Consider the following 23,618-nt stretch of genomic DNA (forward strand, 5'->3'; position numbering starts at 1 on the left):
CCTTTCTTCCCTTTTGCTTTAGAGAAATAGCAAGCAGTGGCCCATTCTCTACAAAGTTTCTTACTTTCTGCCACTGTTAAGTGTGTTTCCTGAAGGCAGGCTATCCCCACCTTTAACCGCTTTAAATGCTGGAAAACCTTCTTTCTCTTAATAGGGGTGCCCAAACCGTCCACGTTCCAGGAAATTATCCTGCATTTACTACCCATCACTGCCACTTGGACCCATGAACCAAGGCATCGTGCAAAGAAGCAGAAGGGCAAGCTCCCAGCCTAACTCACCCTCCCAAACCTTTAGTAGGACTTGCCAAATGAAGAAGGCCCACACACCATCAATCCCTAGAGACAAAAGAAATGGGTAAATCAAAAACATACATGTCGTGTGATACCAGTGCCCTACCCCCATTCCCCCCCCCCCTCTCCCCTTATCCCCAACAACAAAGTACCCTCCCAGACACATAGGTCAGGGTATTGGAGTCAAACATGAGTGCTCGGCTTCCCAGGACTCTCCCTCCTCCTCCATATGTTGATAACACCTCTATGTAAGGCTGCTGCTCATGAACTGGTGTTCAAAGAATCAAGAAATTTCGTTGCCTCCTCGACGGTTTCACATGTATGCCATTTACCTTCGTGATTAATACGGAGCTTGGCTGGGAATTGCATCGTGAAACGCAGATTTTTATCTATTATCTTGCTGCACACTGGGGCAAACGCCCTACGCAGGGCTGCCACTCTCGCTGAATAATCCGGTGCTAAACGGATGTTTGCTCCCTGGAACTGCAGCGTACCGCATTTCCTCGCAGCTTGCATCATTAGTTGCTTATGGTGAAAATTAAAGATTTTCATGATTACCACTCTTGTTCATGACTGATCTGAGCCCCTGGCTCCCATTCGATGTGCCCTCTCAATGTCCAACACCCCTTCCAACTCCGGTAGGCCTAAAGCCTCTGGCAGCCATTTTATAAGGGAGGGACGGAGTAAATGTTCTTCCAGCGTTTCAGGGATACCCAGGCACCTTATATTTGACCTGCGGGCCCGGTTCTCGAGATCGTCAGTCTTTGCAATCTGGTCGTGGAGCAATTTATCCAGGGTACTCACTTTCCCCTGCAGTCCTACAATGTCATCCTCCAGCGTGGACGTTCGTTCCTCAACTTGATTGAGTCACGGAGCAAAGTCAGTAATCACTTCTCTTAAGGCCCCGATTTGATCCGATATGCCGGTAAGTTTGCAGTCTAACGCTGCTAAGACCGCATCTTTCATTTCAGTTACTGTGAGGGGTGACGACGCATTAGCCAGCAAGTCTCCCTCATTCACCTTTTCAGCCGCCACGGGCGCCATCTTGGGATCCGGCCCCTTGCTTTTTTCTTTCTCGCGTTTCGCCAATTTGGGAGGCATGGGTGAGGGCGACTTGGACATAAAGGAGGCAATCGACATAAGCTGATCGTTCCGGATCAGAGAGGCGTCTTTTAAGCGAATTTTACCGGCTTGTGGAGGAGAAGAGGAGCCTGGTCGACCGGAGCGGGTTCAGAGACGTCCGATCCCGTTCACCACATCACGTGACTCTCTCGAATTCTCATTTGTAATCAGAACTGTGATCAGCCTGTGCCTGTTAGGGAGATAAGTTGTTGCAGACTCTTGGGAGAGAGTGCTCTTGCGTAATCAGCAGATCTCAGGAGAATACCTTGCACTCTACTCGTACCACCTCTTTGGGATTTGCGCAGATTGGTTTTGGCACATGAGCCTACAAGGAATACAACTTATTCAAGTGAAGTTGCTGTCGTGCAAAAGTAGCACCAAGGGAATGGCTGAGCCAGTCACTGGGGTAGCCTCACTTTATTTATTTATTTTTTATTTATTTCTTTTGTATACCGACATTCGATCGAGATATCACATCGGTTTCCAGAAAACAGGTTGAATAGAGCCGGAACTGCCCTATTTTACATTGTAACAAGAGAACAGTTGATTAAACAATAAATATAAGGAACATTGTAACATATGAATAAAATTAAAATTAAATATTAGATGTGGGTATATAGAAATGGCATATAGCCTATATACAATATGTACAATATGACTTGGTTATGAGTAGGGTGGGGGACAGGGAAGAGGGAGGTTACGAGAAGGGTGGGGGACAGGGAAAAGGGAGGATAGAGAAGGGGGGAGGGGTTATGCGTTCATGCAGAGTAGAAGTTATGCGGTAAGGCTTTCAAGAGCGTTTATTATAGGATGTTGGGGTTCAGGAGGGAATGCTTTCAAGAACAGCCATGTTTTGAGCTGTTTTTTAAAGACTTGCGGTGAGGGTTCGTTTCTGAGCTGTGGGGGGAGGGAGTTCCAGAGGGTAGGGCCAGCTATTGTAATGGCTCGTTTGCGTGTTGTATTGAGGTGAGCATTTTTAAGAGTTGGGATGGAGAGGAGACCTGAGTTGGTGGATCTGAGATTTCTTTGTGTGAAATATGGTTGGATGTTGTTGTTTAGCCAGACCATTCTGTTGTTGTTTATTTTTTTGTGAAGAAGGGTGAGGGTTTTGTACTGGATTCTTTGTGTGATGGGCAGCCAGTGGAGGTCTTTGAGAGTGGGTGTGATGTGGGAGGATTTTCTGTGATTGGTGATAATTCTGGCGGCGGCGTTTTGTAGAACTTGGAGGGGCTTGATGTGGATTTCAGGAAGTCCAAGGAGGAGGGAGTTGCAGTAGTCGAGTTTTGAGAAAATAATTGATTGTAGTACTGTTCGGAAATCAGTACTACAATCAATTATTTTCTCAAAACTCGACTACTGCAACTCCCTCCTCCTTGGACTTCCTGAAATCCACATCAAGCCCCTCCAAGTTCTACAAAACGCCGCCGCCAGAATTATCACCAATCACAGAAAATCCTCCCACATCACACCCACTCTCAAAGACCTCCACTGGCTGCCCATCACACAAAGAATCCAGTACAAAACCCTCACCCTTCTTCACAAAAAAATAAACAACAACAGAATGGTCTGGCTAAACAACAACATCCAACCATATTTCACACAAAGAAATCTCAGATCCACCAACTCAGGTCTCCTCTCCATCCCAACTCTTAAAAATGCTCACCTCAATACAACACGCAAACGAGCCATTACAATAGCTGGCCCTACCCTCTGGAACTCCCTCCCCCCACAGCTCAGAAACGAACCCTCACCGCAAGTCTTTAAAAAACAGCTCAAAACATGGCTGTTCTTGAAAGCATTCCCTCCTGAACCCCAACATCCTATAATAAACGCTCTTGAAAGCCTTACCGCATAACTTCTACTCTGCATGAACGCATAACCCCTCCCCCCTTCTCTATCCTCCCTTTTCCCTGTCCCCCACCCTTCTCGTAACCTCCCTCTTCCCTGTCCCCCACCCTGTCCCCCACCCTGTCCCCCACTTCAGAGCTCTGACAGTTTGCCCCAGTGATCTTCCATACCTTCTCTTAATCCATTCCACTTTAGCTCACTGTCTTTCCCTCCCCCATAACTGAGTCCCTGTTACAGGTAAGCAACTCTGCTTTCCCACGTTTTTGCTTAAGTTGTCAATCCCAGCACTTCTCCGACCTAATCCCTGTGCCCTTATTCAATCTACCAGTCTCTGCTTTCAGAGACTCACTTTACCTCCTCTCTTCTCTCTCACCTTCCACTACTCCCCACCTCTCCTCTCCTTCCCCCCTGATTCTGGGCCAGCTTATTAGGAGAACATAGCTGGTGGTACCTGCCCCTGCTGCTGTTAGCTTCCTCCCTCCTGTATGATTCAGCATGTTTGACACATGCTGGAGGGAGAGGGCCCGACTACTTTCATGCTTTCCTGCTGTCCTGGCTGCAGGTGGAGGGTTGCAGAGGCAGCAGTATACTTCAGAAGCAGAGGATGGTCAAAATCTGCAAGCTGTGTCAGAAGGGGCCAGGGCCTCAGCGGCACTCTTCTATCCAGCAGGCCATATCCTGACATAGTGATATATTTCTTTGGCTACAGACTATCGTGAGGGGATACCACACACCCCAAAAGCCAGCCCTTTTGATAACTACCCAATAAAGGACCCAGGGGTCATGGCCTTAACCTTTGGTAAGTTATTGCTTGGGTCGAGGGTGGTAGGATTTGGTTATGAGGTTTATCTCTTGCTGCTGGAGGGCTTTAAGCTGGATATCTTCTGATGTTTTAGCCCTATGCGTCAAGTCAGTTCTCGTGGGGATTCGGTTAATCCCTAGAAGGCCCTGACTGTGCACCTCTGAAATGAGCTAACATAGGAACAATAATACCTGTTTTTATCTAAATGTCCCTTGCACTGTACAGATTGTATTTTTGTAATTTTGTTCCGTTCGAAGTGGGGCTTTAGGAAAGGAGGATGATTCATTTATTTTTTAAATTTGTATTGTGTAGTTTCAGAAAATATAAGTACAATAATACTTGAATATTTTATTCAGCTACTGAACTTATAGAGCTAAAAGAAGTTTGACAAATAGTAATATTACTGCATGATTGATTTAAGGGTGTCTGATAGCTACTGCCTATTCTCATGAAAATATCTGAACAATAAGATATCTTAGAACAAATTATATCTTCTAATTGTAATATTTTAATGAGTTTCAGAAATGGATGACAGTTCTTTTCTCTATGGTTTTGTGTTACCTATAATCCTTTTTGAAGTGGAACATTACTGGTGTGGCTTTAAATCCCATACATTTTTACTACAAACGGACCTGAAGTACTCACAATTTTTTCTTATTTTGGGGTAATTTTATAACAGCCCACATAAAATAGATGGCAAATATGTGCATAATTACTCCAGTTTTTAAAGAGAATGTATGTGCATATACATATTCATGTACTTTCTCTTGAAAAATATCCACCAAAACTACCTGTGCACAATAGACCTGCTAAATTGTGTGCAGAAATGTTTCAGGAAATTTTATGCATATATCTTGGAAATGCAAGTGTATGTATAAGTGCAAACCTCTCCCCAACCTCCGCCCAATCAAGGTAAACACATGCAAACATGACACGTGCATAAGTTCATTTGCATATTGAGTGGGCAATTTTGTGAAATTCCATTTCTAAGCACAGAACAGTTTTCCTTTAAGAAGTCCCTTTGAAAATTACTCTCCTTATGTCTGTGGCCCTTAGATATTGGTTATGAATATATGTTAGTTACATGGCTGCCATATTAACTTTTAACCAATGAAAAACTGTTCCGTCTGAAAAATGGATCTGTGATTTGTCTAGGTAAATATAAATGAATAAGAACATAAGATCTACCATACTGTAATTTGAAAATGTTATTGAAAAGAAACATAGGCAATACAGGAGATAAAACACCCTGGCAGTCAAAAAGTTAAGGATTGCTTTTCAAGTGAGAGATGCTGTATGTGCGAGCAAGAAGATGAAAAACTTAGCATTGTCTTCAGCCTCTTTGCTATCAGTTCTGAACCGTAGATATAAAATAAAACAAGTCTCAAATGTCTCCAGATGTATATGATGTAGAGGCTGGGCTTTCCAAGTGAATGTTTAGATGTGGCTTCTGAGGTCCACAGTATTGGACTGGCCTGGTCTTCCAACATTTGGGCCGATACAGTAAGGACGCGTTAGAAAGAGTGCGGCAGTGCCGGGCGCACCCTCGTTTGCCGCATGCACAGTTCGGATCACATACCGCTCGATACTCTATTTAAATTGCTTGCAAATGCAACCCGCGTCCAACCCGCGTCCATGAAGCGCAATCCATTTTACTGTATAGGCACTATATTCAGCGCCTATACAGTATCCCGGGTGCGCTGGTACCTGTCATTTCAAATGTCATTTGAAATGACAGGTACCAGGAAGTGGATCCCAAATTAAACCAAAAGAAAACCTAAAATCCCCGAATCATGGCAGGGGAAAAGCGACTTGACATGTAAAGTATTGTGAATAATTATAAGCAAAGTAAACTTGCTTTTTCTTTCTTTCAGCCCTCCTGGGGGCAGCTGGCGGCGAAAGCGGCTTCCAGCAGCCCCCGCCGGCGAAGATTGATGAACGCACGCCCGTAGTGCACGAGCGCTGTGACGTCACGCACGCCCGTTCATACGCTTTTGCTGACTTGGGGGCCCGTCAATTTGGGTGCTTAAGCCAGCGAAGCGCATGAATGGGCGTGCGTGACGTCACATGCTGCAAGATGGCGCTGGGGAGATTTATATGGCAGATGGGGAAAGGTGGGCTACATTTCTGGAGATGAAAGACACATCCACAAATTAAAGATGCATTGGTGAGGGTTCAGGGTAAAGATTGGTTGCCAAATACCCAACTTCTAGTGAAAGCTTCATGAGTGATAAGGGGGTGAAAGGCAAGCCCTTGTGGTGTGTGTATATGTATGAATGTATGTATGTGTGTGTGTTTGTGTGGGTGTATATATATATATATATATACTGTACATTATACACGCATTCCAGACATCTATGAGATGTTTGAGCCTATTCGTGACTTGAACTGTGCAATCCAATCATTTATTTATATATGGGGCTGTTTCTTGTTGGTTTTGCAATGTGGGTGTGCGATCTCTGTCTCACATGTTTTTCTTAAGCCCCCTCCTTATCCTGGTTTTGGCAATGGGTGTAATAATCTTCAGAAGTCTTTATCATTCTACGTTATAACCTATATAGTCTCTATTGATGGGCAGTACTTTCTACTGGTCGTAGCTCTGAAGTTGATTCTTACTCATTGGAAAGATTCCACTGTCTTTGGTAACGTGCTGGAATGCAGTGTGTTAATTTGATAAATATGAGCAAGTCAAAGCACTTAGGAGTGGGAAGCTATACTGTCCTATGCAGAGGTGTATGTATGCACCCGACCTCAGCTCTAACGCCTATGTCATATCCAGCTGTGTCTGACCCCTGCTGTAACAATCCCTGTCCCATACACAGGTGTATGTATGCACCCGACCTGAGCTCTAACGTCAATGTCATATCCAGCTGTGTCTGACCCCTGCTCTAACAATCCCTGTTCCATGCACTGGTGTATGAGCCCGACCTCTGCCAGTCCGATCAGTTGTACCGTGGTATTCCATGTGCTCCAATTCTGTTTCGGTTGAGTGTCCCTCTGTATTCCATGTGATCTTCATGTGTTCTGTAGATTTTCTTGTATTCTATGTTCTTCTCTCGTATTCTATGTTCCCTGTACGTACTAGGATCAGTCCAGACTGTGGGTTATGTCCCCCGTCCAGCAGATGGAGTCAGAGCAAACTTCCAGGGGTGCTGACATATAAGCCTGTGCACCCCCTAGGGATCCTCAGTATCTCTCTGACTCCAGCAGATGTGAGTGGGGGAACCTTTGCTTCCCCAGTGTGTGGCTTTTGCTACATTTTTTACTCTCTCCTATTTCTTCTTTGACTGGATCAAGCGGACCTGGGCTGCTAAATTTATTAAATTAAAAAAAAAAAAAAAAAAAAGGGGAAAAAAATTTTTTCCTATCACTTCAGGGAGCCTGGAGCCCTGCCCGGGCCTCCCTGTCCTTGTCAGCTTGCCAGCGGGACTGGGTATGTTTTCTTGCCTACCTGTTTCTCCCTTTTCTCCTCCCTTCCGGCGGTGAGTTTGTGTGGAATTTTTTTTACAGGATCGCCGTCGGACGGCTTAGGTGGATGCTGGTGGGGCCAGCCTCTCCCCTCTGGCGCGCCGCGATTCGCACTCCCTCCCCCTCGGCCCCGCGACGTTTCATTCCCCGGGGCCGCGGCAGCAGGGAAGTCTCATTCCCCTGCTGCTCCTACGGGGAGGGGGCCTGGTTGAGCCTGGGCGGACGAGCTCGCTCCTCCCGCGGCGCGCAGTGCTCAGCTCCGGCCTAGGGGCGGTCGCTGAGGGGAATCTTCGTTCCGGCCGCGCGCCATGCAGCGCTCTAAGGGGTCTCCCGGCCCCGACCCGGGGCAGGGCGGATCGCGAGACGGGTCCTCCGGGGTTGGCCTCCCCGGGGGAGAGACCGGATCGGCTTCCCCGACTTTTTCGCGGCATGCTCCGATCGCCGCGGCTCCAGGGGAAAGGCCCCGCCCCCTTCTTTGGCGGGAGCGGCGGCCATCTTAGAGCTGGAGAGCGCGGCTGATTCGGAGGCGGAGGAGTCCCCACATGGTTTTTCGCCGCGTTTCAGGCCGATACCAGCGCCATCGTCCCCCTCCATCGCTGCGGGCCCCTCCACGGACCTCTCGCTCGCAGGCCCTCCACCGGCAGGGGGGTTTACGGCGGATTTTGTCCTTTTGATGCACCAGGCGTACCTCCAAAGCCTGCAGCCGGCGGGGGGATCCCCAGGGGGTGCTCCAGCGAACCCCACGCCCGCGAAGATTCCCCGACTTATGGGGGGGGGGCCAATCCAGCGCCATCTGGGGGTGGCCATAAGACGCTCCTGGCTCTCCCACCCAGCGGAGTGGATCCAACGCAGGACCCTGGGAACGATCCGGCCTCCACGGCTGACGATGACTCGCTCCTGGCAGCGCACCTGGAGTGTGACGACCCACGGGTGCTCCGGATCTTCCGTAAGGAGGAGCTGTCGGACCTCATCCCACACGTCCTCCAGGAATTGGATCTCGATCCGCCCGTCGAACCGCCGGGGCCCCCAGCCCCCTCCGTAGCCTCCGCTAGTTCAAAAGGGGACCCGGTCCTGGCGGGCTTACGTCCTCTGGCGCGAACGTTCCCGATTCATGAGTCGTTCCTCCATCTTTTGGTGCGGGAGTGGGACACGCCGGAGGCCTCTCTCAGAGTGGGCAGAGCAATGGACAAACTCTACCCTCTTCCCGGCGACTTCTTGGATCTGCTTAAAGTACCCAAGGTCGACTCGGCAGTCTCTGCCGTCACGAAGAGGACCACAATTCCCGTGACAGGGGGAACGGCCCTCCGGGATGTACAGGACAGAAAGCTGGAAGTCTGCCTCAAAAAGATTTTCGAGGTCTCGGCGCTGGGGGTCCGTGCTGCTATCTGTGGCTCCCTTACCCAGCGAGCCGGACTTCGGTGGGTGCAGCAGCTCCTGACTTCACAGCAACTACCACCGGAAGAAGCGGCGCAAGCGGACCGGCTGGAGGCCGTCATTGCCTACGGGGCTGATGCCCTCCACGATTTACTGCGAGTCCTGGCAAGGACCATGGTTTCGGCTGTTTCCGCCAGGCGCCTGCTGTGGCTTCGTAATTGGGCGGCGGACGCTTCGTCCAAATCCAGCCTAGGGTCTCTACCTTTCAAGGGTAGGTTCCTCTTCGGTGAGGATCTTGACCAGATCATCAAATCCCTGGGGGAAAATTCCGTACACAGGTTGCCCGAGGACCGCCAGCGGTCGTATCGTCCGTCTACTTCCTTCTCCAGGAATCGGTCCCGCTCTCAACGGCGATTTCGGGGTTCCAGGTCTCAGGGGCCGAGAAATCCCTCGAACAGGTCTCAGTCATGGACTCGGTCCTTTCGGGGCCGCAGACCACCCAGGGACTCCTCGGTTCCGGGCCCCTCCGGCAAGTCTACCCAATGATGTCAGGCCGGCTCACTCCCCCCTCCCGAGGATCGGAGGACGACTAGCCTGGTTTTACGAGGAGTGGGCCAACATCACCACGGACCAATGGGTCCTAGACATTCTAAGGCAAGGCTACGCTTTGGATTTGCGGTATCCCCCCAAAGAAAGATTCGTCTTCTCACCCTGCGGGGCGAGTCACAAGCGAGTGGGAGTACAAAGCACACTGCACCGTCTCCTAGCCCTGGGGGCCATCTCACCCGTCCCCTCCGGAGAAGTGGGCTCGGGTCATTATTCCATTTACTTCGTGGTGCCCAAGAAAGATGGATCCTTTCGTCCCATCTTAGACCTCAAGGAAGTCAACAAGGCCCTCCGGATACCCCGGTTCCGTATGGAAACTCTTCGGTCAGTCATCGCGGCGGTTCATCAGGGGGAGTTTCTGGCCTCCCTGGATCTGACGGAGGCTTACTTACACATTCCGATCCACCCGGTCCATCACCGGCTCCTCCGCTTCAAGATACTGGATCAACACTTCCAGTTCCAGGCCCTCCCTTTCGGGTTGGCAACGGCGCCCAGGACGTTCACCAAGATAATGGTGGTTGTGGCGGCCGCGCTCCGAAGAGAGGGGATTTTAGTACATCCATACCTGGACGACTGGCTCATCCGAGCGAAGACCTTCTCTCAAGGGCGGCAAGCAGTCGACAGGGTGGTCGGTTTTCTGCAGTCTCTCGGCTGGGTAGTCAACTTCGGCAAGAGCAGTCTCCTTCCGTCGCAGCAGTTGGACTTCCTGGGCGCGCGCTTCGACACCGCTCAAGGCAAGGTCTTCTTGCGGCCGGACAAGGCCCAGATGCTCAGAGAGCAAATTTGCAACTTTGCCGCTCTCCCAGTTCCAACAGCGAGGGATTATCTGCAGATCCTGGGATCGATGGCTTTCGCCATCAACCTAGTGCCGTGGGCCTTTGCACACCTGAGGCCCCTGCAGATGGTGCTACTCTCGAGGTGGAAACCGGTCTCGCAGGACTATCAGGCGATCCTACCCCTTCCGCCGGCGGCCAGACTCAGCCTTCGTTGGTGGCTGGACCCCAGGAACTTGGCACAGGGGTGCCCCCTGGAGTCGCCGGAGTGGATCGTGGTCACTACCGATGCCAGTTTGACCGGCTGGGGGGCCGTGTGTCTCCGAAGCTCGGCACAGGGGCAGTGGACACAGGAACAGAAGGCCTGGTCGATCAACCGCCTGGAGACCAGGGCAGTCCGGTTGGCTCTCATTCAATTCCTGCCCCTCATCCGACAGCGGGCGGTCCGCGTTCTCTCGGACAATGCGACCACGGTAGCCTACATCAACCGTCAGGGAGGCACCAAGAGCCCGGGTGTGGCCGTCGAAGCGGCCCGTCTCATGGCCTGGGCGGAGCAGTTCCTCGACCGCCTAGCGGCCTCCCACATCGCAGGTGTGGACAATATTCAGGCAGACTACCTGAGTCGGCAGACGCTGGACCCAGGGGAATGGGCTCTCTCCGACGAGGCAATGTCGCTCATCACTCGGCGCTGGGGAACGCCCGCCATGGATCTCATGGCGACGGCTTGCAATACAAAGGCCCCGCGGTTCTACAGTCGCAGAAGGGACCACGGGGCGGAAGGAGTGGACGCCCTGGTTCTACCTTGGCCCCCTCGTCTTCGGCTGTACGTCTTTCCTCCGTGGCCTCTGGTGGGCAAGGTGGTGCGGAAGATAGAGGATCATCCAGGGCAGGTCATCCTGGTGGCGCCAGAGTGGCCGCGGCGTCCGTGGTTTGCGGATCTCCTCAACTTGGTAGTGGACGGACCTCTACGATTGTCACACCTCCCGCGGCTGCTCCATCAGGGTCCGGTATTTTCGGACCAGGCGGAACACTTTTGTCTCGCGGCTTGGCTTTTGAGAGGCAGAGTCTCCTGCGCAAAGGATACACAGTAACCGTGGTAGACACGCTGCTCAAGGCGCGTAAGACCTCCACTTCAGTCGCCTATGTACGGGTCTGGAAGGTGTTTGAGATCTGGTGTGCCGGGCACGGAGCATCCGCGACCACACCTTCGCTCCGTCAGGTCCTAGCCTTTCTCCAGGAGGGCTTGGAGAAGGGTCTCTCCTACAACTCCCTGCGTGTGCAAGTCTCGGCTCTAGCCTCTCTGGCTCGTACCACGGGGCAACCTGACCTTTCGTCTCATCCGGACGTCTCGCGCTTCCTCAAGGGAGTCAAACACCTGCGGCCGCCGGTGCGGCATCCCTATCCCTCCTGGAATCTCAACCTGGTTCTCCGCCTCCTTGGACAGGCTCCCTACGAACCACTGCGGCAGGCCTCCCTCAAAGATGTCACACTTAAGACGGTGTTCCTGGTCGCCATAGCCTCGGCGAGACGCATCTCCGAGCTTCAGGCGCTCTCGTGCCGGGAACCGTTCCTACGCTTCACGGATTCGGGAGTTTCTATTCGTACGGTGCCTTCTTTCCTACCTAAAGTGGTGTCGTCCTTCCACTTGAACCAGTGGGTGGAGTTGCCGGCCTTCCCGTCGGATGCGCCTCAGGCCCTCCGGCGTCTCGATGTGAAGCGCTCTCTGCTGCACTACTTGGAAGTGACCAATGAGTTCCGGGCTTCCGACCATCTCTTTGTGCTTTGGTCCGGCAATAAGAAAGGACGGCAAGCGTCTAAGACGACTATCGCACGTTGGCTCAAGGATGCGGTTTCCTCGGCCTACATCGGTGCCGGGAAGGCGCCCCCGGAGGGAGTCCGGGCTCATTCGTTGCGTGCCCTGGCCACGTCCCGGGCAGAGTCTCAGCATGTTCCCATTCAGGAAATCTGTCGCGCGGCGACATGGAAGTCGCTGCATACCTTCTCGAAGCATTACCGGTTGCAACTACCGGTAGGTGATTCGGGTTCCTTTGGAGACAGGGTTCTTCGAGCAGGGTCTTCAGGGACCCACCCGGTTTAGGGAAGCTTTGGTACATCCCACGGTCTGGACTGATCCTAGTACGTACAGGGAAAAGAAAATTATTCCTTACCTGCTAATTTTCGTTCCTGTAGTACTTAGGATCAGTCCAGACGCCCGCCCGTGGTTGCTAAGTGCTGGTCAGACGCCTGCTCGTGTACGTTTTTTACCCTCTGTCTCTCATATTTCTACATCCTGATGTTTGTGTTGTTACTTAGTTCTTTCACAGTTCGCATTGCAAGTTGCATTGGTTATTTGTGTTCTGTGGTTACAATTTGTCTGGCGCTTGATCCTTCCTACTTTCCTGTCCAGTATTTCTGGCTCTAGGCTTTGATATTCTCGATACTGAGGATCCCTAGGGGGTGCACAGGCTTATATGTCAGCACCCCTGGAAGTTTGCTCTGACTCCATCTGCTGGACGGGGGACATAACCCACGGTCTGGACTGATCCTAAGTACTACAGGAACGAAAATTAGCAGGTAAGGAATAATTTTCTTTTCTCCTCTTCTGTTTCAGCTCAGTTTCCCTTTGTATTCCATGTGCTCCTCTTCCAGTTAATTTTCCCTTTCTTTCCCGCCAGTATGCTCTGCATGTTCTCCTCAACCTTGGCAGTCATTTGATTATGGCCGCAGTACCAACACATAAGTCGCATGCAAACAATTGTTGAAAGAAAACGAACCAACTTTAATATATTTTCAAAAAAATATTTTCAAAATAAAATACATTTTCAAAATACATTTTCAAAATATATTTTCAAAATAAAATATACAAAATAAAATTCAACTATATACAAAAAAGTATTTACATGGGGGGGGGGGGGGGTAATGGGGGGGTGGGCGCTGGGAAAAAAGGGGATGGAGCATGCCATGGAGGAGGAAGAGGAGCGCCGTCATTGACGATCCGCAGGCGGTGGCGGTCCTGCAGGAGCCCGCGCTAAGACCAGCAGTGACTGAGTTCCTGTGATTGCTCGCAGGAGCTCAACCACCTCCTGCTGGCCATGACGCAGGTCGTGCAGGAGCGTCACCGCCCGCGCTGCCATTCCCTCCAGGGTGTCCATGCGGCTGGAGAATCTGCACCAGGAGGTACAGCCTTGAGTCCAGGCGCCCCTCAATGCTGTTCTCCGGCCGATCTCCAGCCCTGGACAGCTCCGGAGAAGCAGGGCCGACAACGTCAATGACTCTGTCCTTCTCATCTCCCATGGCAGGCGGGGCGGGCGGGGCAGGAGAGAGTTGGGGCGGAAATTTGGGGGGGGGGGGGGGGGGTTATTCCTGGGGACAGGCAAAATTACAGATAAGCGCTCCAAAATGGGGGTGGGCGGGTTAGCATGGGGAGCAGGAGACATTTGGGGGGGGGGGGAACTGGGACGGGAAGGATCATGGGGGGGACGGTCCATGGTGGGGGGGTGCGGGATAATAGGCTGGGGCCCCATCTCTTCCTCCGAAGTATCTGAAAAGAGAAAAAATTAAGGCCTTAACCCCGTCCTACATGAATTCATGCACAACAAGAAACAGAACCTAGCTACATTTTTAACAGGAACATAACCGGTACCATTTCACACATCTGCATGTGCAAATTTCATTGGCGTGACAAATGGCACAAAGTATGCCGATGCAAATTTTTTTCTGTGTTGCTTCTTTCCAAATATCCTCCGTGTATGAGATTTTTTGCATCTTTTAGTAAGTAAAGAAGATCAAATGGTAACTATGTTAAATTAATGTTCTGTTTATTTTCCAGGGATGCTATTGCTGAGATTAGAGCTATTTGTATTGAAGAAATTGGGGTGTGGATGAAAATGTACAGTGATGCATTCCTTAATGACAGTTACTTAAAGTATGTGGGATGGACTCTTCATGATAGGGTGAGTATACAAATGTCACCCACTGTATAAGAACTGAGAAAATGCTATATGTAATTTAAAATAAACATTTAAAAATAATTTTGTACAATTCACAAGGAGCAAATGAGTAGCCTAGTGGTTAGAGAAGTGAGTTATGAACCAGAGACAGGTGGATCCGGAACCAGTGGGCTATGCACCTCGACTAGCACGTGGAGATGGAGAAAAGCTGATGTCATGGTATATATACTCCTGCACTGACATCAGCCTGCCGGTATTTTCCATCTTCAGCAGATGGTGAATGTGCATCCTCCCTACTGGGGATTACTTAGAGTTTTGAAAGGAGAAAAGATGAAAAACATTTATTTGCCTTACTCCCCTGTGGTGGTATCTTATCGTCCCTCCCTCAGTCAAGAATTCCTGAGGCGATATCTTTGGATCCCTCCCTCAGATGAATGCCTTGGTCTGGTAGCTGGTTTTCAGTCAGCATGGACTTAGGTGTTTAAAAAAACAAACAAAAACAAAACAGTTAAAAGGCAAACAGGTGCAGGAAGCCGAGCACGTCTGTGAAGGTATATACCCTCTCCCTCAGCAGCCTACAGACTCTGTACTTGGCCGGGACGGGCTGAGCTCAGGTAAGGAATTAAAAATAATAATAATAAAAAAATGTATTTATTTGATGAGTTTTATATACCGTTATTCGGTTGAGCCATCATAACGGTTTACAACAGTGTACAATATTTTGTAACTGAGCATTAGTAAGAACAGTAAACAGATTCTTAACAAATGTGTAGTAGTATAGAGACATTTGAACCATTGAACAGAATTAGCGAGATGGATATCGAGTCCAGAATGAGATAATATTAGGATAGATGGGGAGGGGAAGTGGGAATAGGGGTGAATTATGGGGTAAGCAATTGGGAGTTCAGTTGAAAGTCGGTATGATTAGATGGTTGAAAGTCAGTGAGGAATTTGCGGAACAATATTGTTTTTAAGTCCTTTTTGAATGTTTTTAGGTCGTGTTGAATTCGTAAGAATTTAGGTAGGGTATTCCACATTTTGGGTGAGGCAATTGAGAAGGCTCTTTCTCTTGTGGTTGCCAGATGAGCATCCTTGACAGGGGGAATGTTTAGGTAGCCAGAGTTATTGGATCGTAGGTTTCTTGCAGGCTTTTGAGGGATTATGTTTAGTGAGTTAAGACCTTGATTATCATTATTTAGGATTTTGTGGATAATGGTCATTGATTTGTATGCAATCCGTGCGTTGATGGGTAGCCAGTGAAGTGCTGTCAGAATTGGTGTGATGTGTTCGCTTCTTTTTGTACCAGTTAGGATTCTGGCAGCTAAGTTTTGTAAGATTTGGAGTGGTTTGAGGGCTGAGAGAGGTAATCCAATTAGTAAGGAGTTGCAGTAGTCAAAGGTGGAGAAGATAAGGAGTTGGAGTACAGTTCTGAAATCGTGGGGGTTGAGGAATGGTTTTAGGTGTCTTAGGGTAAGGAATCTGTGGTAACCTTCCTTGGTTTTGTTTGTGATGTGGTTCTTGTAAGAAAGCTCATTATCAATGGTAATTCCAAGGTTTCTAGTATAAATTGTAGGGAGTATAGTTATGGTATGTTTGCCAGGAATTATCAGGGGTGTCAGAGATGGATTAGGTTTTTTGTCCATGAGTAATATTTCAGTTTTGTCAAAGTTGATTATGAGTTTGAGGGAGTTTAGTTGGTTTTTGATTGAGATCAGTAGTTCAGAGGTTTTCTTGTATGTGTCATCAATTGAGTTGTGTATGGGGATGAGGAGCTGAATGTCGTCAGCATAGAGGAAGTGTGTGATCTTGTATTCTTTTATCAGTTGGCAGATGGGGAGAAGGTAAACGTTGAAAAGGGTGGCTGATAAAGCTGATCCTTGAGGGATGCCGGTGTTGAGGTTGATTGATTTTGATAGGTTGCTATTGACTGAGACTTGGTAGGTACGGTCAGATAGGAAGAAAACCAACTAAGAGTATTGCCAGTTAAACCAATCTGGGATAGTTGTTCTAATAGTAGTTTGTGGTTCACTGTGTCAAAGGCAGCTGACAGGTCGAGAAGAATGAGTAGGAATTTTTCTTGTTTGTCAAAGCCTCTTAGGATAATGTCATTTAAAGAGATGAGCGATTCTGTGTTTAGGTTTTTTCTAAAACCATATTGGATGGAGAAAGGATGTTGTTTGTCTCCAGGTAGTCATCTAGTTGAGTGTGAACAACTTTTTCAATTGTTTTTGCTAGGAAAGATAGATTTGAAATGGGACGGTAGTTTTCAGGATCAAGGTTGTTTTTCTTAAGTATTGGTTTGACGATGGCGGATTTGAGGCATTTGGGGTAGTTGCCTTCGTTTAGTGAAAGGTTGACAATTTTGGTGATAGTTTTTGATATGGTAGGTTCGATTAATTTGAGGGTTGATATCGGGATGGCGTCTAGTGGGTGGCTGGCTGGGTTCATTTTGTTTATTATTGATTGAATTTCAATGGTGGAGGTAGTGTCAAAGTTTGACCATGATGAGGTTGTCTTGTTGAGGTTGGTGTCTTGGATGTTGTTGGTTAATTTGGAATGGATTAGAAGAGAAATTTTGTCATTGAAGAAATCTGCAAAATCATCGCTTCCATGTTTGGTGCATGATGGTTCTTGGGTGGTTTTGGTAAGTTTCTGAACTATTGTGAATAACATTCTAGGATTATGGTAATATTTGGAGATTTTTTTGGAGAAGAATTCCTTTTTCGCGTTATTGATGATATTTTTATATTGCGCTACGTTAGACCTGTAATTATTTAGAGTGGTAGAGTTTTTGTTTTTTCTCCATTCTCTTTCTTTTTTCCGAAGTATGCGTTTGGCAGTTCTGATGTTTTCGTTATACCATTGATTGTTATGTTTGGGTTGTTGTTTAGATTTTGTAATGATTTATTTATTTATTTAACATTTTTCTATACCGATCTTCAAGGTTGAATACCATATCAGGTCGGTTTACATCGAACAGGGGAAAGATAACTGTAACATAAGGAACAACTTATTGTAATCAGAAGAAACAAAAGTTACATATAACAAGGACCGTAAAACTTGGAAGCTGATTCAGCTGGAAGAAAAAGGCCCGAAGAGGGTATTAAATTACATACAAGAGAGTCATGGCAGAATTTGGTCTAGTGCTAGTCAAATTATTAGAGGGGATAACTGGCAAATGAGGTACTTAGAGGAGGAGCGAAGTTCCATTACTCATGAGCGGGTTATTCATCTAATGAATATCCGAGGGATCAGGGAAGGCTTGGAGGAACAGCCAAGTTTTGAGTTTTTTCTTAAATGTTAGTAGGCAAGGTTCCAATCTGAGTTCTGTGGGGAGGTTGTTCCAGATGGCTGGTCCTGCTGTCGAAAAAGGGGTTAATGTTGTCTGCAACTTGTTTAGTGATGAGTAGCCATGATGAGGTAGCGTTCTCAGAGCTGGATAGATTGATGTTATTTAATTCACTTTGTAGATTTTTTTGTAAAAGTTCATTGTTGAAAGGTGGACGGTAAGAAATTATAATTGGGGTGAGTTGAGTAGGTTTTAGGTTGATGTTGGTATGAAGGTTAGTTTGGATGAGGTGGTGGTCAGACCAGGGAATTTCAGTGATGTGAGTTGAGATTGAATTCCAAATTTCAGTATTAATAAAGATGAGATCAATGATGTGACCAGCTTTATGTGTTGGAGATTGAATTATTTGTTCTAGATTTAGAGTTGATAGTGCATCAATAATGGTTTGACAGGTTTTTGAGTGGGAGGATACGTTGAAATGAATGTTGAAGTCGCCAAGGATGATGATGGGTTTGTTGAGAGAGATGTTGTTCATTAGATATTCAATAAGGGGGGAGCAGTTTTTATCGAGTGTTCCTGAAGGACAGTAGATGAGGCATATTTGAAGTTTTGGAGAATCAAATAAAGCTATTTCAAAAGGTGGGGGAAAGTTAGATGGACGAAGTGTTAATTAAAGGTTTGTTTTTTTTTTGTTTTTGTTTTTTTTTAGAGATGAGCATTAATCCACCACCTTTTTTGTTTTTTCTGGGGATTGAGGAGGTAATGTAATCTTGGTTGGATATTTGATTTATTATTACAGAGTCTGTGTTTTTGAGCCAGGTTTCAGTGATTGCAATGAAATCAGATTTGCGTTCTATGAGGAAGTCATTGAATAGGTGGATTTTTTTCATTATAGAGCGTGTATTGATAAGTATGAAAGAGAGGAGCATATAATTTGATAATTGGATATATATGTTGTTTTTGTTTGGATGTTTTACTTTGTACATTGGTTTCGAAGAATTAGGCTTCATTTGTGGTGGAAGATGTTTCTTAGATGGTTGGGTTTTGTATTCCATGGTAATCTATTTCATTTGTAAATTGTTGTAGGAAGTTGGTTTAAGAGGGGGATGTGGGTTTTGCTGAATGGGCTGCGCGAAGGGGCGCGCAAAGGGGCTTGCTCCTTTGACTGCGCTCCTGCGGCGCACGGCGCGCGGCGCCTGGGGAGTGTGTAGATTTAAAAGCACTCACCCAGCCCCTCCTTTGAGGTCAGGGGGTTGTCCTTTTCGCCGAGAGAGTTGAAGTTGTAGCGAGAGGCCTTTCCGCGGCCTTAGGTGAGGGCAGAGAGGCAGCAGAACTGCAGAACAGCGAGTTCGGGGGTAGCCTCGATAGGCTCCCTAGGTGCCGGTGTCACTGGGCGAGAGGATGGGGCAGCCTCGGGAAGGCCCCTGCGGAGTTTGGCGAACGGAGGACGGCGAGCGGAGTCCAGCGGTGAGAGCAGCGATCCTCGGGAGCTGTCAGGTAGGGATCGCTTTTGCAACGGTCTCCCTCAGCAGCCTACAGACTCTGTACTTGGCCAGGACGGGCTGAGCTCAGGTAAGGAATTAAAAAAAATAATAATAAAAAAGTGGATTAGGAGGGGAGTTTTGTAGGGATTCCTCCTCCCTCAAGTCTCTGTGCTCGGCATGCCCATCAGACATACATTCCCACCTCTGGGGGAGCTTAGTGGACATGGGCAGACTGGTGTGTTGAGCAGTTTTTTGGCTAGGTCTCACTCTTAGGCTTTTCTTGTTCGCTGCGTATTAGGCCACGGGGGTGTGTTGCGTGTTTTTCCTGCCCGTTAGGCTGCCATCTTCAGTTCCATCTGTTTGTGGTAGTGCGTCTGGCTGTGTCCCAGTTGGGCACCCAGTTTGTGCGACTAGTTGGATGTCCAGTTGGATAGGGACATCTGTCTGGGTGTTCACACACGTGCTTATCTATGTGCACAATCTGAGCGGCCTCGTGGGCGCTCAGGTTTTGGATGCTCATTGAGGCACAGTGTTGAACACCTAATTTATGGGCCCCTATTGTTTTACAGTATGAATACAGTTGGTCGCACACTTCTCAGATGCCTGTTAGTGTGCTGACAGACTGATGGCGCCTATAGCAAATAAACCTAAGCGCCTTATCCACTGTACTGCTTGTCATATTTGGGCATCTCAGCCTGGTGTGTTCCCTCTAACTTGTGTCAGCGCTGCTTGGAGGCTCAGGAGGAATTACCTTTGTCTGATTTTACTAAGGCCTGTCCATCCCAGCCTGATGTGGGACTGGGAAAAGAGCTGCCAGAAGGGTCGCCTTTCTTTGGAGCTCCCCTAACTGGTTCATCAGTGGGCACAGGACAGATGACCCCTGCTTTTAGCATAGATCCCTCTGCCTTTTCTTCGATAGAATTTTTTTCAAGCGCTGCAATCCTTTATTCAGGTGAAGTCCTTGGTCCTGGCCCATCTTAACAGGTCAGGGTCACAGGCCTCAAAATCCTGCCCACCTAGTGCTGCGGGTAAGCATCAGATGATGCCTAGATATGCTGCCGGTGTTCCCAATAGGGACCCAGATGTCATAGATGAAGTCTATCCTTACTCCTGGAGGATGGGGAAATTCCTCTGGGATTTGAGGCATATAAAACTATGTTGTGGTTCTTTCAGAGAGATGAGTTACCAGCTCTGATTTCCCAGATATTGAAGATGCTGGAAGTACCTGGGGCCTGAATCCATGTCTGAGCCAAATAAAGATCCCATGAGTTCCTGAACTGCAAGCATGCCAACCGGACCGAATGGCTTCCAGCCAATTGATGTCCCTATTATGGAGGCCATTCAAGAATTGATTGATCTTGAATGGGGCACCCCAGAAGCTAATTCAAAGGGGGGTGAGTCTTGCAAGGACTGTAACCACTGGATCCAGCTGCGAGAGAGCAAATTGCGCTTTCCCAAAGTGGATGCACTTTTGTGTGCCGTTACCAAGCAAACAACTATTTTCGTAGAAAGGGGAGTGGCCTTGAAGGATGCACAGGATAGGAGAATTGAGGCTATCATTAAGCATGCCTTTGAAGCAATGACAATGAATTTGCAGATAGCTTCTTGTTCCCTAGTGGCTCGCTCTTGTTTACTTCTCTCTTAGGAATTCGATTAAATGTGGTGTGAATTCCAGAGCAGTGAAGGAACCAGCAGCTGCCTTTGTGGCAGATGCGGGTTGCAATTTAGTTCACACTTCAGCCAGAGGTGTGACTTCAGTAATAGCAGCCAGGCTTCAGTTATGGCTGAGAAATTGGTTGGCTGGTTCAATCTCCAAGTCTAACCTTATGAAGTTGCCCTTTAAAGGCTCACTCTTGAGAGTAATCTGAAAAAATTGGTCAATAAGTTGGGTGTGTTCCTGGTTCTTCAGTTGCCAGAGGATAAGAAACAAAATGCCGCACTTCTTTAGCATGAAGGGGGGATCCAAACATTTTCAACCCTACAGAAGAGTGGACTTTCAGACAGCTCGACCTTTGTGTAGGTTTCAGGTCATTCTTCCCCGGCAGTCCAGATGGGGTGCAGGCTTGGATAGTGAAGCCTCCCAATGAAGGTGTGCTGACCCACCCCTGGGAACAGGAGATAGGGGGTCGTCTCTCTCTTTTATCAGAGGTAGGTCGAAATCACATCAGACAAGTGGGTTCTGGAGGCGACATGAGATGGCTATGCACTGGAATTTTGCAGCGCTCCTAAAGACGTATTCATGGTGTCTGCCTGCAACTCTATGCAGAAGACAAGCAGTGGAGTGTGCATTATCAAAACTCCTCAGTCTATGGGCTGTGGTTCCAGGGCCCACGTCTCAAGTAAATATGGGCTAATATTCCATTTATTTCATCATGCCCAAGAAGCCAGTGCTCTTTGCGCCCCATCGTGGATGTCAAGGGGGTCAACTGCCATTTGCATGTGACTCGTTTTCGTATGGAAACCTTGCGCTTACTGATAGTAACAGTACAGTTGGAGTTTCTGATTCCTTGGGATTTGTCTGAAGCATACCTGCATATTCCCATCCAGCTAGACCATCAACGATTTCTGCGTTTCACAGTTTTGGGGGATCATCAGTTTTGAGCGCTACCTTTTAGTTTGGCCACCCTGCCCAGAAATTTTTCCAAAGTTTTGGTGGTGGTGGCGGCGGAATTGAGAGAGGATGGGATCCTGGTACACCCTTTACTGGCTGGTTTGGACCAAGAGTCGGGAGGAGAGCCTTCGGGTTTCGTGCAAGGTGATCTCCTTGTTGCAGGAGCTAGGTCGGGTAGAGATGGCACATTCATCCCTTCATTGTATAGACAAGGAGTGTTCAGAATTTACAATATCTGCCATTATTACACCTTCTTACTCCAAGGGGGCGGTCCAAGAGCAATCTTCGGCCATCACAGTCGCTAGTGTATCTCTGTGTTTGATTCGGCACAAAACAGGTTAGGATGTTCCTGCTGATGGTTCAGGTACATCTGTTGACAAACACAATACTCTCAACAGTGTGGTCCTGTCTACAGGTGCTCGGATTGATGGGGACCGTGGAGGTGGTGCCATGGGCAAGGGCGCATATGCATCCTCTTCAGTGCTCTCTGCTCTCTCATTGGATCCCACAGTCTCAGGACAATTTGATTCAGCTTCACCTAATGATGGAGGTCTGATTTCACCGGTAGTGGTGATTAAAAGCAGATCATCTAAGAGGGGGGTTTCCCTAAGATCACCAAACTGGCTAATATTCATGATAGATGTGAGCCTCCAGGGTTGGGGACCTCACTGTCAGAGCTGACAGTGCAAGGGCACTGGAGTGCAGAAGAGTCTCTCTGGAACATGAATTGGCTGGAAGCCATTTGGTCTGGTTGGCATGCTTGCAGTTCAGGAACTCATTGCAGGGTTGAGCAGTCTGGATAATGTTGGACAATGCAACAACAGTGGCCCACATCAATCAGCAGGGAGGAACCAAGAGCCAGCAAGTGTCGCAGGAGATAGTTCAACTTATAGAATGGGTGGAAGTGCATCTTCAGGAGATCTCAGCCTCACACATTGCAGGAAAAGACAATGTGAGAGCAGACTTTCTCAGCAGACAGTCTGGATCCAGAAGAATGGGAATTGTCAAATGAGGCCTTTAAGCTAATAGTGGATCACTGGGATCTTTTGTTTCTGGACCTGCTGGTGATTTCTCACAATGCGAAGGTTCCTCGTTTCTTCAGTTGCAGGAGAGATCCAAAGTCGTTGGGCATCAATGCCCTTGTGCTGGAATAGCCAGAGGGCAAGGTGCTGTATGCTTTTCCCCCATGGTCCATGTTGCGCAGAATGATTTGGAAGATCGAGAGTTACCAGGGGGATGGTGCTTCTGGTGGCACCGGATTGGCCCAGGGGACTGTGGTATGCAGATTTCCGAAAGGCTCCTGGTGGACTCTCTCCTCCGGTTTCTGGTACACAGGGATCGGCTATGGCAGGGGCCTGTTCTTCACAAAGATCAGACTCTATTTTGTCTTGCGGTACGGCCCTTTAGCGCGCTTGGTTGCCAAAGCATGGATATTCTACTGTGGTGATTTCCACCTTGCACCGAGCGAGAAATTTCTCTATTTCCTTAGCCGATGTGCGGGTTTGGCGAGTTTGAGGCTTGGTATGAAAATTGAGGGGTTCTTCCTCATTTGGTTAAGATCCCGCTTGTTTTGGAATGTTTGCAGAATGGATTGAGTTAAGGGTTGACCCTTGATTCATTAAAGGTATAGGTGCTAGTTGTTGCCTGTTTCCAGGGTCAGGTGAATGGATCTTTGTCGCCTCATCCAGATGTGACTTGTTTCTTGAAAGGAGTGAAGCATCTTTGCCCTCCCTTGCGGTTACCAGTGCCCTTGTGGATTTTTTTAGTGGCCATACTTTTCAACCAATGCGTAACCTTTCCTTGTGGTTACTGTCCTTAAAAACTATGGTTCTTGTAGCAATTTGTTCTGTGCGTCGAGTATACGAACTGCAGGCCTTGTCTTGCCGGGAGCCATTTCTACGAGTGGCTCTGGGGGCGATATAGCTGCATACTGTTCCTTTCTTTTTGCCAAAAGTGGTCTCGATTTTCACTTGAATCGGTCCATTTCCGTGCCATCTCTGG

At 48.2% G+C, this 23,618-nt stretch overlaps 1 protein-coding gene across 2 annotated transcripts in view; it reads left to right on the forward strand.

Moving 5' to 3' along the window:
- The window catches only part of STAG1 (stromal antigen 1), an 815,655-nt gene that overhangs the window by 235,348 nt on the left and 556,689 nt on the right, over positions 1-23,618 (forward strand). For both annotated transcript variants that reach the window (XM_029617274.1, XM_029617273.1), the window contains one exon: positions 14,113-14,236. In XM_029617274.1, the coding sequence (XP_029473134.1) occupies positions 14,113-14,236 (124 nt within the window). The remainder of the gene's footprint in view (positions 1-14,112; positions 14,237-23,618) is intronic.

This window comes from Rhinatrema bivittatum, chromosome 9, assembly GCF_901001135.1.
Source record: "Rhinatrema bivittatum chromosome 9, aRhiBiv1.1, whole genome shotgun sequence".
Taxonomy (NCBI): domain Eukaryota; kingdom Metazoa; phylum Chordata; class Amphibia; order Gymnophiona; family Rhinatrematidae; genus Rhinatrema; species Rhinatrema bivittatum.